Genomic DNA, 18,624 nt, shown 5'->3' with positions numbered 1-18,624 from the left:
GAAAAGAGGATAAGAAACTTGAGGTAGATCAAGGCAAAACATTTTTTTTTAAACAGAGATAGTCTACTAAAAAAAGTAATTCACAAACATCTAAAGCAATAGAAATTGAAGACAATGAATTAATAAAAATAAATAGAAATAAGTAATATGAAACTTAAAAATAGTCACCTTCATGAAATCAGTTGGTAACTCTTATAATGAAACCATTTTTTTTTTTTTATCAACAGAGCTGTTTTTGCATCTTTCTTGTTAAATGATGAACAAAGAGAGTCACAGATAACTTTGAATCAACACAAAAGCCTAGAATTGGGCTTAGAATCAGTGACTTTACGTGGAGTTGAAACTGGCCACAGAGAGTTCGCAGTTTTAACCTAGCCTATTGCCCATCTCCTTTGACCCTGAGTCCCAAATCAAAAACAGTACATTCATTATAAAAAATAAAAAGTTTAAATAAATTAGCCTACTTCAAAGCACATGTTTTCAACAGAGACTGTAAAAAATAGGTTTTCAATGATTTTATTTGCAAGCGCTTGCAAATTAGTGCGGCCACACACAGTGAACAGTAGAGGTCGCTGCTGCTCTCTTATCAGCGTTGGTGACGAGCGCACAGGTAGATTGAGTCTCGTTAGCGTAATCCACACTAACCCAACACAGATCAGCCTTCTGCCACAGGCATTGCAGCCTTTGTGTCTCATATCCGAGTACGTTCTGCGTTAGAATAAAAACTAAGAGAGAAATCTATATGTTTCGGTTCGTACAACAGTTGGAAAACTTATAACATGGCTCAGGGAAGAGATGTAAAGTACGGTGTTCATCCACTTGTTGATTGAATGACTCGCGGTTAGCTGACTAGCTCCACCGGCACACACACACACACACACACAGAGGACTGGAAGAACACAACCTTCACTATGAACAGCGAAACCCGTATGACTAATCAGTATTTCTGGTTAACGACTTGAATCCGGACGGTTGCGTTATCGACAGTCAGTGAGCATTTTTTATTATTTTTTTTAGGAAATAACGTTAACGTTACTTGATTTTGATGGCGATACAAACTTAAACTGAATCATTTGGCTAATGCTAACATAAAGAGAGAGGTCAGATAAACCATAAACAAACAAGACTTAACATTTCTGTTAACATCGCGCTTCGTTTCAGGAATTAAAACAAAACTAATTTGTTTTAGTTTGGAAGTTTGTTTTGTGAATTTACACTACACTTAATTAAATAAGTTAACGCTCTTAAATGATGTCTTGACTAGAGGAGGAAACAACGCAACAAAGTATCCAGAGACGTCCATGTGATGTTCTTGTGGATTAACATTAACAGCTGCTGTTGATGTGGAAGTCTGTGGGATTTTGACTTTGGGAATTGATACATCCACATTTGCATTTAAGTAGCCTACAAAAGACTGCCATATTCTGTTGGTTGAGAGACAGGTTGCGTATGAAATGGACACGATCAACCAATACTCCGGCTTTCCTGAAGGAGACCACAGGATATTTTACAGTTCAGAAAGATCTGGGAGTTTTGATGAACATCACGGTAATGGTGAGGGATGGAAAGTGGTGGATGTGACACTCTCTGGGGGAGCACCATGGGGTTTTACCCTTAGAGGTGGATTGGAGCACAGAGAACCTCTTCTTATAACCAAGGTAAGTCATCCGTCGTCTAAAGTGACCTCAGGACTGTTGATCTAAATTTGGCATTGTTGTTTGAGAGAGAGAGAGAGAGAGATATCTGTAACTTTCAAGTAGTGTCAAAAAAGCATTAGTTACCTGAGAAAATAGTTGTAAAGCTATATAAATTATATATAATAATAGTTAGCCTATATATAAATTAAATAAGTGTTAATATTTTAACTTATACTTTAACTTTGGTTCAATGAAAGTTGGTAGCATTATTTTTATTCTAGATTATTAAGTGTTAAACTGTATTTCTAATATTCATATTCCTCCTATAATATATATATATATATATACCACTTTACATCAATTTTATAGCATATTTGAAGTAGGATCTCGTCGGTTATGTTTAGTCTGGTGAGCTTGAATCGTTCCGCGATTTTCGCCGAGCGTTGGTGGTATAGTGGTTAGCATAGCTGCCTTCCAAGCAGTTGACCCGGGTTCGATTCCCGGCCAACGCAAGAATCCTTTTCTTCTGGAAGTTTTACTCTCTTGGAGTCATACAGTTCTCACAAGAAAGCAACATGCTAAGAAAGAAAGTTCATGTTTTAAAATATGGGCAAAGCAATTTCTTTCTTTGTCCAGGCAATACGACAGCATGTCAGCAGATATACACATGCATAATATAATGTCTAACCTTTCAGTCTCAAATCGGAACCATCAAAATGCAGTCACTTTGTAGAGAAACAGACACTTTTTAAATTGATTTATCATAGGGCACCAGAACAGTGTATCTTAATCTGGTCTTCAACCGTGGACCCTTAGGGTTTGTACACCTATTAGTCTATAAATCTGTTCTTTGTTATTTGACAGTACCAGAGTTTATGTCATGAGACCTCATAGAAAGTGCTATTTAAAGTAAAGAGAGTGCACTTGTTTGTTTGGACAAATATTTTGAGCTTTATGTTGTCAGAATTTAAAGGAAAACCAAAACCGAACCCATATGCAAATTAAGTTGCAGAGGTTTTCAAAATGATCACATTTGGTCAAATCAGATCATCCATGTACCACATACTCTCCATCTTTCAAAGTCATAGAAACTATTTTTGGAGGAAGTCTATCAAAATACTGATCAAAAATACTGTTATAACCACAATATTGTGAAATGTTACAATTTACTTTTAAATAATTTATATATTTTATATATATTTTATTTTATATATGTATTGATGATGTAATGTGATGGCAAAGTTTAATTTTTAGCAGCCATTACGCCAGTCTTCAGTGTCACATGATCCTTCAGAAATCATTCCAATATGCTGATTAGGTTCTCAAGAAGCATTTCTTATTATATTAATGTTGAAAACAGTTATTCTGCTTAATATTTTTGTGGAAACTTGATACATTTTTCTCTTTGAATACAAAATTAAAAAGCATTAAAAACAGCATTTATTTGAAATATAATTTTACAACGTGAAAGTCTTTACTGTCACATTTGAGAGCGTAGGCTATAAATGCTGTATAGACATGGCCAAAAGTTTTGGCAGTGACATACATTTTGTGAAGTTTGATGCTTCAGTTGTTGTGGTGTTGATTCGAGTTGTTTCTTGGTTATTGCACAGACTGATTAGATGTATTTTAAATAATTGCAAAAAGCTTCATTGGCCAAAATCTTTATCACAAAATCCCAAATTTCACTGTTTTTTGGCACTGTCTCAAGATGATGAAACTAGGGATGCAACGAAACCATTTTTTCAGAATCGATCCGATCCGATACCAAAAATTCTGAGTATCGGCCAATACCGATCCGTACCGATACCAGCGCAGTTTTTTTTTTTTATCAAGTAGAATTTCTATAACTCTGTGTTGAACTGATAATAAGAACTGAAAAAAAGAAAAACAACAACAAAAAAATATATGATCATAATCTGACATAAATGCTTTTATAAACTAGGTTAGTGGATAATTCAGCAGTAAAATTTAGTCTAGAAAAATCACGAGTGCACAATAATTGTATAAAATCTGAACATTTTGTGAAAAAAAAAAAGTTTAGTGGGGAACAAATTAGAGACAATAAGTGTGACACTAAATCTGGTAAAACTTTACACATTGCTCTTTGTATTGTTGTAAAATACATTCATGAAAAACAAGATAAAAATCAAAAATAGCAATTATTTTATATATAGCCTACTATAAAATTGAGACATTTTTTAAATGTATAGCACAGCTGTTTAATGAGGTAGCAACATATGATAGATAGGACAGAACAAGAACGGCTATTAATAATCTTTCATTTCGTCAGTGAAAGGCTCCAATACAGTGCGGCACAGAGCGCTTATGCGGATCCCGAGCGCAGAATGATGCGCTTGAAGCAACATGAGTCACAGCGCGCAGCGCGTCGAGTCCGCATTGAAAAGTTTAAAGCACAAAGAAAATGCATATTGATGCGTAGTGTATTATACAGTATCTATCTATGCAATAGTCTATTCAGCATTTTCTTTTAACAGTTTTAAATTTCAGTTACTGTGCGCGTGAAGAACAAATAGTGCTCTGACTTTACTCCAGTGTTGTGATCTAACAGACACCCGGTAGAAAGTAACATGATTAAGGTAGCTACAGCAATAAAGTCCAGCAAGATAAAGTTGTTTTATGCGAAACCATATACCTTTATCTACAGATCAAGTATAATAATAGTAGGCTAACATTGAATCATCTTGGAGAGAGTTTCATCGTGTTAACTGTCGTAACCGAACGCGACGCGCTGTTTGAATGCTGAAAGAAGAATGATTGACAGCCACAGCTGAGGGAAACGTTTACGTGATCTTGAATTTAACGACTTAAATATTAATTTATATCTCACATTATACTATATAATGGCTTCAGAACACTTATAATATTGTGCACGAAAACTTATGGTGCTTTATACTGTTTGTGTGCCTTTTGTGAGGCTTAACAATAACACAGAATAGTATACGCACAATATCGGATTTGGATCGGCCTCGTCTGACCGATACCCGATCTGGCAAAAATGGCAGTATCGGAGCCCATACCGATACTGAGTATCGGATCGGTGCATCCCTAGATGAAACATAATTTCACTAATCATATCATCAGCACATGGGAAAGTGTGAACTATACTAAGTGAAATCACACTATCATTCTGATTGGATTATAAGACTGATTGCTATAATTGGAGGGAAGAAGTGTGTTCTTGTGTTAGCCATGGTTACCTCCAAAGAAAGATGGGCAACCATCATCGCTTCTCATCAAAATGGCCTCACATGCAAGGAAAAGAACCATTTACTAGATCATCAAGAACTTCAAGGAGAGAGGTACAGCTGCTTCAGGACGGCCCAAAGTGTCCAGCAAGCAGCATGACCGTCTCCTCCTGAGGAGTCGTGTCAAAATGGCCTGAGCGGCCTGGTGTCAAGAAGGGCAGCAAAGAAGACACTTCACTCTAAGAAAAACATCAAGGACAGACTGAAATTCTGCAGGAAGTACAATTGGACTGCAGAAGACTAGTGCAAAAGCTAGTTTTTCTGATGAAAGAGGAAGAGTCTTCTGACTACCCCTGGTACATCTACCCCTGGTTTCACAAACAAGACTTAAGGTCCTTTCACACTGGATGCGATTTTGACGCACGAATAATTCGCGCTATGGTTTTATTTTTTGATCAGCTGTTTGTGTAATGAGTGCTTCCACAACGAACGCGAATGTGCTGCGGCAAAAAAACAACTTTTATTTTTTTCGCTTAGATGTCAATTTTTTTTTTTTTACTTTTGCGGCGACAGAAAAGGCCTCAGCCAATCACAAACTACAAGGACAACGATTTGAAAGACAATGTGTGGCGTAGCATTGCCAACCAACTCGGTTAGCAGGACTGTGAGTATGTTGTGTGATAGTTTTAGTCGTTGTATAGTCCTGTGCTGTGTAGGCTAGAGGGGGGAGGGTTCAAATTACTGTACGCTCTACAGTAATTTGAAAGTGATTGCAGTACCAGTTTTGGCCACAATCTTACATACAGTTCCTTTAAGCCCCGTCTGTGAAACCAGGCCCTAGAAAATCAGTTGTCCGGAGAATAAAAGGTCAATGCTACCTTGAGTGCTGTGTCATGCCGTGAATCATCCTGAGACTATTCATGTGGTCAAAAAGGTTGCTTTTTATCCAAGGGGGAGTGAGCTCTCTCACAATTATGCCCGAAAACACTGCCGTGGATAAATAATAGAGAGGTTTGCAGAGGTTATGAAAAGGCTCAACGCTGTAAATATGGACTTTTTGCACATATTCAATGTTTTTGCCAATAAAAGCTATGAAAACATATAAAATGCATATCATGGTTTTCCAGTATAAATAATCTATTAATACTGAAGCAGCATATTTGCAAAAACACAGTTTTCTATATTGTGATTCCTTGAAAGGGTCTCCATTGTTCAACAACAATTGCATTTTAGAATGTAGCTTCTATTAATGTTGTGTATTTTGTAGTTTAAACGTTCCATACATGTAAGCTATGACTGTGGAAATGGCACTTTGGTCTCTTTTGCAGTGTGGTTTTTTTTTTAACTCATTTTGAACAGTGACCGAAACTTTTTTTTGTGTGCTTTTCTGGTTACTTATCAACTCTGAAGGACCTTGCAGATAAAATTGGAAAGAATACTGGTTTCTCTTACTTTCAGCGTATATTGCATGCGTATATGTTCTCCATTAAGTGCATGTCTTGCATTTTTATTTTTAGCCAATTTTAGCTCACAGATTAGCTATAAAGAATGTTAAGTAAGGGAGAATGTGACAGTTTCTAAAACTCTGGTGACCACCCTACATTCAATAGTTTTGATGTGCATGTGACTTTCAGAAGTAAATTCCTGCCATTGCTGGGGTCTTTAAGGAGCTAAAACTTTAAGTTAGGTCAGTTCGTGGAAGCCTTTGATTTGTTAGCACAGTCTTTCAGAAGATGGTTTAAAGATTGAGTGGATCTGTGGTTTTTCACATCTCTGGACATTTATTCATCAAGAAACATTTCTGTGAGCCCTGCAGACCCTGTCACACTTCAGAAATTGGTAAGAGCGGTTAATAATGTACTGAAGCTTTTTACCCCCCTCATTGATGCTCTTAAAGTCTCTTAAAATGTTTTTACTGGATCGTAAGATGGCAAATCTTGCCATAAATTAACCTTTGCACCTGTTTTTCGAGATTAAGGCTTGGTTGTCTTTGTTTTCATCAAGGTTTATTTTCGTTGATTCATGACATTATAGTCAAGGTGTGTTTCTTACAGATGGATAGATAGATCCATTATTCTGTTGATGCAGGAAAAGTCCTATCTAAAGATGAAGACTGAACCCAGAACCATTAGTTGGCAAACCACTCACCTGTATCCATTTATTCTCTTGGTTTCCAAAGCTTGACTGTCATCATATTGCCACATTTGTAGTGATTTTTTTTTAATTCATTTTTATTCTTGGCATATTGGTGTTTTTGACCTTGTTGTTCCTCCCACTTGTGATGGAAAAGTACATACTTTGAGAATGTATGTATACTTTGAGAATGAAGACAGCACCTGTATTGAGACATCATAAAATTGTCTTGGTTGGCATTGAGAGACATTCTTTGCTACCTAAGCTCATAGCTTGCTTTCTTAAGCATCTTTATTAAACTGAAAAAGGGAATCTCATCTTTTATGGTGCAAGAGGTTGTTGTTACTATAGCTATTGAATAAAAAAGACGGTTGGCTTACTATTTTGAACGTTCAGTTTTCATATAGGCTACTATTTAGGATGGATGGTATGCAAATTGAGATTTCTGTGATTGCCATCTACTGTACATTTCAGAGATTTGTGAAATGCTCAACTATTGTTTCTTATTGTACTGGTCTTTTGAAATTAGACATTTAGTTGTCATGGTCTGGATTTCATTAAGTGACAGAGTAAATAATGAGACAATTATTTGTTGACAAGTGTTAAGAAAGAAGACATGTTTTATGAGAAATTTATTACGCCTCGAAAGGGACAAAGCTAAACATAAAGATTGTAAACAAGGGACTGCTACAGAAGATAAAATAAGCAGTGGTAATAGACTGCAGGTTAAGTTAGCAGTATTTACAGTGTTTAATTCACTTGATTTTCTTTGCTCACTCTGTTTTTCAGTGGATTGTCTCACTACTTTTCTCTGAGATTCCTACTAAAGGCAAACTGGCAGTGCCAGGAACAGCACTGGAATGTTGAAGCTTTGCTTGATTATCCAAATGTACTGAATTATCTTTGACAGCCTGAAGCCTGTTGGACTTGCATGATCCAGCATCTGGGATGAATTTAGATAGGATTATAGGAACCTGGGCTTCTTTGTGAAGGATGAGAGCATTATGGTATTACTAAATTCCTAAAATAATTCCTCCGCACAAAGTGAGGTCATTGTAACCTGTTTGGCGACAGGCTATCTGTATATTTGTGAGTCTGTCTGTCTGTCTGTGTGTCTATATGTATAAACTAGGGCTGAACGATATATATTTTTTTTAACCAAGCTCTTTATCTTCTGTATTATTTAACAAAAACAAGCAATGAATCATTGTATAGTAGTGGTGAGGATCTTTATGTCACCTCAAGATCTGATCTGATTCCAAAACTATTCTTGATCTACTTATCTTTCTTATTAATTAATCTTATTAATACAACTTTTTTATTTATTATTTAATTATGTAATTAGAAGTACTTTTTAAAATAATTACATATTTAAAAAATAAAAATTTAAAACGATTGCATGTTAAGAATTTTTAATATATAAACTAATATAGCTTTAAAACATAAAAGCCTGAAATAATAACAAAACAAAAAAAAACATATTACTAGCAAAAAATGAAGAGTGCTTTCAGTATTTAAGAATATGGCTGAATGTTTCCCATTCAAGAGCTGTGAGTGATTTTTTTTCATCTTTACTGTTGTTGGATTATTCTGCACAATTCAAGCGTAACATCAAGCAAAGCATGCGTTTCTTACAGCGCATATCCTGTGCAATGAAGCTTGCGAATGTCCTTGTAATTCGCGTCAACCTTTCCGAAGTTTATGAAAGATTATTTTATGGTTCGAGTGGTGTGTGTGTGAGCAAGTTGGAATGGGAAGCAAGCAAGCAGAATACGGGTGTTTCTAAAACACACGCAGCGTCATCATGCACCTGAGGTTGCAAATTTTGTGCATTTTAATGTTAAATTCATCAATCTGGTGCACTTTGAAAGTTCAAAATTGAAAGTTCAAAATTAAAAGCTCCAACCCATATTCAGTGTGCAAATTAAACAAAGAAAAATTCAAACCTCTTTTATTTACAGTGTCTATTTACATTACACCTACTACATAATAATAGTTATAATATCAATGACAGTAATTGCCATATTTTGTAAAACAAATGCACTAAAAAATAAAGGAAACTTTCATAATTAGTTTTGTGCCAATTTCTATACTTGAAAGAGATAAGCACATGATCTTTTATTTTGACGCAAACTGCATCAAGCTTTTATTTTGGCGGAAAACATGGTTTACAAACGCCTCTCATTAAATTTCTAGTGAATTGCGGTAATCGTCAACTATGCAGATGTGGAAATAATCTGTAACTGGGTTATGGGTTCCTACACTCATGACATGGCCTAAGTGTTTTGAAAGTAGTTCTGCTTACCGCGGACTCTACACTTTCTCATCTCTCTCCTGATCCTCCTCACTATCATCATCTGCCGCTGGAGCTGATGAAGGTCAGAAAACATATATTTTGACACATAAGCGTCTGCTTTAAGGGCCTGGTTCTATTTTTTCACACTATTTCTCTGCACATTCTTTGCGTTTCTTCTCCATCTCGCTGACTGTTTTGACAGATACACACTGACACTGCTGCACGCTCGCTCACTCGTTTAAAGTTGTGATTGGGCCAGCCCAGTGTCAATCAAGAAAAGAGCCAATGGGCCGCTGATCTACGTGTTTCATGGGCTGGTCTGTCAGAAAAAAAAAAACTAACACTGACTTTTTTGGACCAATGCATTACACCGGCACAAACCCAGTGCCGCCAATTAAGCAAAACAAAACAAAACGAATGGGCCGCCGATGTAAAAAATTTATGGGCCGTTAAAAAAAATAAAAAAAAATAATTATGTATGAGTATGAGATGTATCGGCCCAAAAAGCACGTCGGCCCACCGGGAAAATGCCCGGTATGCCCAATGGCCAGTCCAGCCATGATGCTCGGTGACTGACATTAAACGTCATAATGACGTGTGATGTCTGCGCGGGTGTGTGGAGGTATGAAAATAGTTGACAGGCAGGTAGGACATCGTATCATTGCATTTGTTCCAAATTGGACGAAGATTTTATGGTCCTACGCCTATCACAGTCAGTACATATAAATACATTTAGACCACTTAACTTAGTGATTGCTATCAGGATGTGAAGAGACTTTCAACCAGCATTACAAAAGAACAAATCGCCTACCCTGCCTTTAAAGCAGCTGGTGCCACACCAGATACTGACTTCTACTTTTGATATTGACATATATATATTATTCATATATATTTTTTCTGAATAATGCTAGAGTGTTGTGGATAATTGCCAGACTGTTGCTTTGAAGTTGCTAAGGTGTTAAGTAGTTTTTAGTGCATTGTCATGCAGTTGTTAGGATCAAGAAAGTGCCAAAAATCCCTCTTTTTGCCTGTTTTATTGATTGCAAACTCTTATAAAAACGCCTGTTTGTTTTAACCATATTTGTCCATCCATAAGGTGAAAGACGGCTGCAGGAAGCAGCTTTATTTAAACCAAGTATTTATACAGAAAAATGGGACGAATTAAAATTCCCTTCATTCCTCTCATACTGTTTATTTGCCAAAGGTCTTCATCGCATTTATTTTAAATCCTCACTTTCAATAAACTCTAATAATCCTGTTTTACACTGCATGCATACTCTGTGTAGCCTTTCACACGTGTTTGTTTTTCATTTATGCATTCTTGTAATGCACACAGACCCTAAAAGGGCTGCCATTTAATGAACGCTGGTAAACGTGGACAATAGGATTCATCAGTTCAATCAGTTCAGGATTCAACCCCGACCCGTTGTGAGCAAATTTGATGCGGACGGCTCTTCACCTTGCATACTGAAAGCCATCAGGAAAAAAGTCTGTTAATGATAGTCTTTTTGTTTTGTTTTTTACAGTAATTACTTCACTTGAGGAGTGGCAGGAACAAGTCGAATTTAGACAAGCTTTCATCAGTATTTATTTCAAAAGAGCTTGACTTTTAACTCGGCAATACATGTCTGTTCATGTTCAGAGTAAGAAGTATCAGGAAAGAGTATTTAGCCTCACTTTACATGTTTTGAAGTATTTCATGACCTTTGCTCTTATCTTTTCTGAACACTTGCTCAAAACAAACACAGACATGCGCACGCATCCATTGTTTAGAGGGCTCCAAACTGCCAAAGGCTGCTGTGGAAATAATGGTGTTTGTTTAAAGAAACACACCACTTTGTGTAGGCTGTCCTTAGATATGGAGACGACAGCCATTTGTGGTCTGAAGGGAAGAGCACAACAGTTGTGTCACTTTATAAGCAGCCTTGAATCTGGAAGCATTTTCCCATTCCCATGCAAGCACGATTTAAATAAAATATTCATACATTTAAGACAGCTTTTTTAATATAACAGGAGTATTCGCAAGAGTGCAGAATTCAGTGAGCTTGCACTTTAGAGATTGACAGCCTTAGTGGTTATAAAGGGAGTGCTCTTCTCTTGCTTTATTACCCATTCACAGTCTGAATACAAGTTTAGTTTTTCATGCTGCTAAATACACTAAAGTTGATTGACAGCCACATTTATATACACAATTGAATCAGAAACTGATGATTGACGGTGATAACCAATGGACGAGACAAAACGGGACAAAATGTGTCCATAAAGTACTTAATTCAACAGTTTTTGCTGTGGTACTGAAATTTGAAATTTGGCCAAAATCATATCAGTTGATATTGATAATTATCACGATAAATGTAAAATCTTTATTTCTTTCAGGTTTTAGAGGGATGGTATAATGCCCTTTTCAAAAGATGTAAAATAAGTCTTTGATGTCCCCAGAGTGTGTATGTGAAATGTTAGCTCAAAATACCCCACAGATATTTTTATATAGCATGTTAAATTTGTCACTTTTTGAGGGTGAGCAAAAACACACCGTTTTCGTGTGTGTCCCTTTAAATGCAAATGAGCTGCTGCTCCCGGCACAGAGAGCGGAGCTACAACAGCTTGCACTCACTCAGACATGCACTTTTCATGTTCAAACCGGAGTCAGACAAAGATGGAGAGACTCAAGAAGAAGTGACAACATGTAGACAACTATTCTGAATGGTTAGTTGATGAATTTATGTAGCTTATGTGTAGTTATCTTCTAGTCCTCGATTAGCATATTTTGTCTTGATGATCTATAAATCGTGTTCCGGGGTTTATGTAAATTTTGGGGTTAGTGATGTCATTAACCCAGGAGGAATGTCTTGTAGTCCCTACCAGCCGTTTGTTGTAGTCCTTAAAAAGCAATATCTTTAAAAGAAAAGATCTTCCTTTTCTTTGAACTTTGTGCGTTATAACTTTGCAGATGTTGTTTATGCTCAAACAGCAACATTACACACAAACTAAAGTCAGAAAAGGGAAATCATGATCAACCACCCCTTCAAGGCATGTTTTTCCTCTTGAGTGAAAGTTTCAGAAAACCAGATGGTTAACTGTGATTTTAACATCAGAAAATGACAAACACTTGCCAAACAGGCAAACATTTCACAAATTATTATTACATGTATTCTCGCTTAGAAATGCTCATTTGACAATAGCTTGAGTATAATACAAATTCACAAAAACTGCTATAGCTTAATAACAAAAAATACTGTAATTCTAATCCCATTACTCCTTTAATACATTTAATGTCTACAATAATAATATAATCAAATTCTATATGAATATCCCAAATTTCTGCCACAATCCCATGGTTTCAATTAGTATTACTACAGTAAATCATGGTAGCTTAATATTGCTGACTTGTGGATCGAAAAGCCTTCTAACTGTTTCTTTGTGGTTCAAAGTTTCTCCTGTTTTCTGCGCTGTTGTTGAGAATGTCAGCACTGAGAATGTCACATCGCTGTTTAGTTGTCGCGTGATCGAGATGATCAGCGAGTAAATGCATTTGCTCTAAGCTTACACTGCAGTGTGTTTCGAGCTGAGCTGATAAATGTTCTGTGCGTTTAATACGCAACAGTGGCACCAGTGTAATGGTCTGCTACATGAGTGCGCAGCATTATTAATATAGGGCATAAACATTACATTGAACACTTATCAAACTTTTATTTTATATTGAGAAAAACTATATTGCTATAATTATCGTTAGCGTTTTATCACCCCGCCCTATTGAGAACTGCAAAATTCCACTGGTAATGGTTCTGACTTAAATTTCAGTATTGTGACAACCCTAGTTGTAAGTATAAAATGTATCATTATTTTTTAAGTTTATTGCAATTTATTCAACCACAATGTGTGTGTGTGTGTATATATATATTGTGTATGTGTATATGTATATTGTATATTGTATATATATAAGTTGTTTAAGGTTGTAAGGAGACTCGAAATTCACAGTTGTTTATGGGAGTGTGCGGTCACTGCGGAACGCTTTTGCTGTGATTTCCTGTTTTTACAATAATTGCAGTTTCTCTGATTAGTGGATCTCTCTACAGTATTATGGGTAAGGTAGTCCTTCACAGAGAATTGAATAAAAATAAATAAATAAATAACATTGTTCTACAGAAGTATAAGCCATTTATTAACAACCTCAGAGCTCATAGTATCTTCCTTGATAAGCGTATACATTAAAAAAAAATGTATATCCGTTACCCTACACTGTGTTTTAAAACAAATCATGGTCTTTTAATTTTGCTTTAGTGGAGTACCAATATAAAAATTCTGTCTAGTACTGATAAGCCGATAATTCTTTTCGTGTTATATCTAAAAAACGATAAATGGCTGATATCAAAATTCAATACTATTTTGTTTAAATAAATTAAACACAAAACACTAAAACGCTTGAAGTGTATTAATATATTAAATAACATGTCTGTACCGAATCACTATATCTTGCATCCCTACGATGAACCTTTTGATACTTTAAACACACAAGGGGTGAATCACACTCATTAACGCTCTTTAGGAGTGTGGATGTTGGCTATCGTAGGCCTCTCGATACATGGAATGTGATTGCAGAAAACTTTTTTGAAATCTTTTTGATTTTATTTTTTATTTTATTGCCTGGAGGGGAAAGAATTTATCATTCCTAATGCCACAAGGAGCTCATGCTCTTTTGGTTTTGCTAGGATACAATGTTCATTCAAAAGAGCTTAATGTTGTATCTGGAGTTGACTCAAATTCTTTAGTGTACGATCAACTTCAGCAGAAACAACAACAAAAGACATTAGTCATATTATTGTTCTGTACAGGCAGAGTCCTGTTATATGGTATTCTACGTACTCTTATTGTCAAGACTGACAATGGCACCATTGTGGAGAGGTGATGTCTCTCAAATGAACATTTGTTCTTTGAAAATTGTGTGTGTGTGTGTGTTTACCTGGTATGCCTTACAATATAGGGACTAAATATCCCCTCAAGGGTGGTAATACCAGATAGAACAGACTTTTTTTTTTATCCCCATGAGGAAAACAGCTTATAAATCATACGAAATGATGTTTTTTTTTGAAAATGTAAAAATGCAGAAAGTGTTCTGTGATGGGTAGATTTAGGGGTATGGTTAGGGTCAGGGGATTAAATACACAGTTTGTACAGTGTAAAAATCATTGTCTATATGTGTGTGTTGTGTGCGTGTGTGTTGGGCGCAGCAGGATAATCAGTAGCTGTAAAACTCAGTGCTCTGTCAGCATAGAGCACAGGACACTAGTCAGCAGAACTCCCTCATTCTTCTGAGCCACATCCTTCCCTCACCCCATCCCGTGCTCAAGACCCCTTGCAGAGACTGCCAGGTCATGGAACTTGTTTCAAGCCCTTGAAAAATTCCTTAGAAATACCACCTGGTTGTTGGAGCTGTAGTGGTGTGGTTATCACATGACACAGTGGTGCCAATACCATGGTATTTAGATAGTACTTAGATATTGCAAAGAATACTATGATACATGTCGGAAAAGGGAGTTTGTAGGTTCAACCTGTGTCAGCTTGGGTTTCCTCCAGGTACTCTGGTTTCCCCCATAGTCCAAAGACATGCATGATGGGTGAATTGGAGAGACAGAAAAACTGCCTGTAGGTATGAGTGAGAGTGTGTATGCGAGTGTGCCCTGTGTGAGCCCTGCAATGGACTAGCCCACAGTCCAGCTTGTTTTCCCACCGGCTACCCGAGATGCCTGGATAGGCATCAGCCTTCTTTACTACAATCCACCAAAATAAAAGTAACTTGAGGAAATTATGTCTATTAGGCTACTATTGTAATTGCTATTATAATTATTATTAAGTAATATCCTAAGATATTTTTCATCCATGTTTTAATTTATACAGTATATAGCTGTGGGCAAAATATTAGTAGTGACATAAATGTTGTGTTTTACAAAGTTTGCTGCTTCAGAATTTGTAGGTTATTTTTTTCACATGTTTCTATGGTAGACTGGAAAACAATGGTATCATAAGATTTTAATATATGCAAAGAGTCCATATTTACCCGTCTTCTCTGCAAATTTGCTCTGGCATGCTATCAGCTTCTGGGCCAAATCCTGACTGATTAGTGCTCGGAGTTGATCACAATTTGTGGAATTCTGCTTGTTCAATTGCCTTTTGAGGAATTGAAAACCTAGCCACAGATCCAAAATTTAAATGTAATGACCTCCGAGCCACTTCATTATCACTCTTGCCTTGTGACACGATGCCTCCATCATGCTCGAAAAATGCCCGGATCATCACCAAATTGCTCCTTGATTGTTGTTAGAAGTTGCTCTTGCAGGAAGTTTTGATTCCATTCTTTATTCATGGCAGTGTGTTTTGGGACAGAATTATGAGAGATCCCACTCCCTTGGTTGAAAAGCAACCAATCTTCTGCTGTGCCCTTGATGTTTTTCTTGGAGTGAAGTGGCTTGGTAATACACAGTATTCTTTCACAAACCTTGAAGTACCATGCAAATGACACATGTGAATTTGGTAGTGAGTGTTGTAGGCCCTAGTACTTGAGACCGGACTCAAGTCCAAGACAATATTTTCATGTTCTTGCTCTTGTCACGAAATCTGCAGATATGTTTTTTCATGCAAATTCATGATACTGAGAAGAAAATATTTTTCTTTTTTTCACTCTCACCTCTGCTTTTACCTCACATTCCCATTAAATAACACCCCGCCCTCATTCCTGATGATCCAACAGTGTTTGCTATGTTTATGTTGGTCTGATACCTCTCTTGTGAACATTTTCATTGTTCTAAGTCATTTATTCTCTCAGTATGGTGCGGAATGCCAGAGGGGGGCACCCAATAGCGAGCCTGTTTAACATTAACGTTTGAGGTTATTCTAAGTGCTTCTTATTTCGGCCTCCTTAAAGTTTTCCTTGTTTTATAAACTCTGAGGGGGGCTCTTGAGTTTGGATGTCACAGAGTCCTGCTGCTGTTAAAATAATAAACGCAGGGAAGACCAAAGGAATAGCCACATTTGTGCATTCTTGACCAAGCACGTATACTCACTAAGATGGTTTATTAGGCTATATGGCCGATTGGCACTTGAATCTAACCACAGCTGGTGATAAAGCTTGCATGAATTATTACTCCAGAGCTTAAAGTTGACCTTCTAAAAATATGTTGACCTTTTGCTAATAGCACCATGTAATGGTGTAAAAAAGTGCATGCCTGTGAGTATGAAAATTATCTCCCCAGAAAGGATCAAGTTTGATGAGTAGTAGACCTGCGAAGTAAATAATGAACAGTCGTGATCAACTTTGGGGTAAAGGCTCAAATAGCAGATAACTGGCTTACTGGAAGATAGAGCAGCATTACATATCATGTCAGGAATTTACTTTACTTTAGACCAAACCCCCTATTTGGCTACATGTTCCCTGAAATCCTCTCTTTATGGCAGAATATGTATGATTAACTCGCTTCTAGCTCGGCTGTGGAGGTAAAGTGCTAATGTGGAAAGCTTATGACTTGCCCCCCTGTGCTGATTTAGAAAGGTGAACATGCCTTTCTCATTTGGTCATTTAAGGTTAATACACCTACAGCAATAATAATATATTTGGCACTAGAGTGCGTGCAGTTGTTTAGGAAATGCTCTAAGACTTTGTTCACACTCCACATTCATCTGATCAGTTTTTCAAATTGGATCTTTAAGACTGATTGTCCACCCTGTCATTTTGAATGTGATTTAAAATAAGATCTGTTTGTTCAAACAGTCCATATCCAGTTTACGTACTCTTAAGTTGGGCGATATGACCAAAATCTTATTTCATGGTATGATAAGTTTTATTTCACGATACCGATTTATATCTCGAGATAGCTATTTTTATTTTATTTCTTTTTTTTAATTAAAAATAAGAACAAAGAAGCAAATTGCAAACAGTAGGATAAATGCAATAGAGCAAAGATACAAATTAAATAAACTTTTTTTCAGCTACAGTAGGTTTATTTAACATAATAAGAAAAACTACAGAAATTGAATAATCAAGTGTATAACTAAAACACTGCATAGTCTTCACTGTATGAATCCAATATGAACTGATACTTATTAAAGATACAAAAGTGATTCATTCAAGAGCAGTAAGTGATTTTCTCTTTTTCTTTTGTTGTTTGATTAAAGGTACAATTTGTAAGAATTTTGTAATAAAATATCCAAAAATCACTTGCACAGTGTGATATATTTCCTGCAGTTGTGTACTTACAATATCCCAAAAGTAGACTTCGGGACAAAATGAGAAATAAAACGAGGATCAATATCAGCGTGGCGTTTTCGAGATGCCGAGAGCTCCGCGTCCGTGACAAACTTCGACTTGACAGAGACGTACATAATGCAAATGCAAGTGCAAATGTACATAAAACTAATCAATGTTATATAGCTCAACATGATGAAATGTTAGAATATGATCAGTATGTTATTCTAATGTTGATCTGGAATGAATGAAATGTCCTTATTCCTTTATATCCGCGGGACTCACGTGTGGCGCTGATATCTGTCTCTCATTAGCAGTTGCACCCTGCTTCATACCACAGTCATGTTGAAAACAATGTATTCACTCATCCATAAACATTATTAGATCCTTCTGCATGACAAGAAGTTCCATAATTCCGCTTATGCGTCATTAACCTACACCGTTTGTTATTGTAAGAGGTTAGCGCCGCCTAGCGGTGGAAAAAAATACATATTGTAGCTTTAACATTAATGAGACAGACAGCAGTTTATTACGCTGCTGTCCCTTTAAAACTAAATGCACTGATCCAATTTACTGACACGCATCCGATTTTCACCCAACTATTTACGTTAATTTAAGACATAACCAACTGTTTACATGAATACTCCACACAACGTGTATTTTGACATTATTGTACGTCTATCTATCCATTCAAACACAATAAGATATGAAAGAGAACTGTCTGAGAGAGGTGGCTTTCTGTGAACTTGCTTCAGCTGTGTGTTTGTCAGCGCGAACACATGGAGTTCTTTTTCACAGCTTATTGCACTTAATAACTTTGTTAAACATTCTGAATTCGTGGTTGCATGCTGTCTAAGAGAGGCGACTTTCTGTGCGCACGCTTCAGCTGTCTTGTCAGTCAGCGCAAGCACCAACCGCATTGAGTTCTTTTTCACAGCTTATTGCGCTCAACATCAAACACGTCCCACTCTTTATTTTCTCATTAATGCATGTTTCTTTATCACTCTTACGTGTATATGTATTTGTATATGTATATGTACATGTATATGTAATGTGCTACCCGGATATATTTACATACCGCGAAATAAACAATACAGTAAAATCTCTAACGAT

General features: G+C 36.5%; 1 protein-coding gene across 3 annotated transcripts in view; it reads left to right on the top strand.

The window, feature by feature from the left end:
- Positions 1-689: 689 nt before the first annotated feature.
- shroom2a (shroom family member 2a) overlaps positions 690-18,624 on the top strand; it is a 50,591-nt gene continuing 32,656 nt past the window's right edge. For 2 of the 3 annotated variants that reach the window (XM_084129672.1, XM_084129671.1), the window contains exon 1: positions 691-1,658. In XM_084129672.1, the coding sequence (XP_083985798.1) occupies positions 1,455-1,658 (204 nt within the window). In that variant the 5' untranslated portion in view covers positions 691-1,454. Of the gene's footprint in view, positions 1,659-18,624 lie in introns of all 3 variants that reach the window. The other variant, XM_084129670.1, reaches the window with a different exon arrangement.

Source organism: Abramis brama, assembly GCF_963993115.1.
Source record: "Abramis brama genome assembly, chromosome: 11".
Classification (NCBI taxonomy): Eukaryota; Metazoa; Chordata; class Actinopteri; order Cypriniformes; family Leuciscidae; genus Abramis; species Abramis brama.
This window is presented reverse-complemented; position numbering and strand designations above follow the sequence as displayed.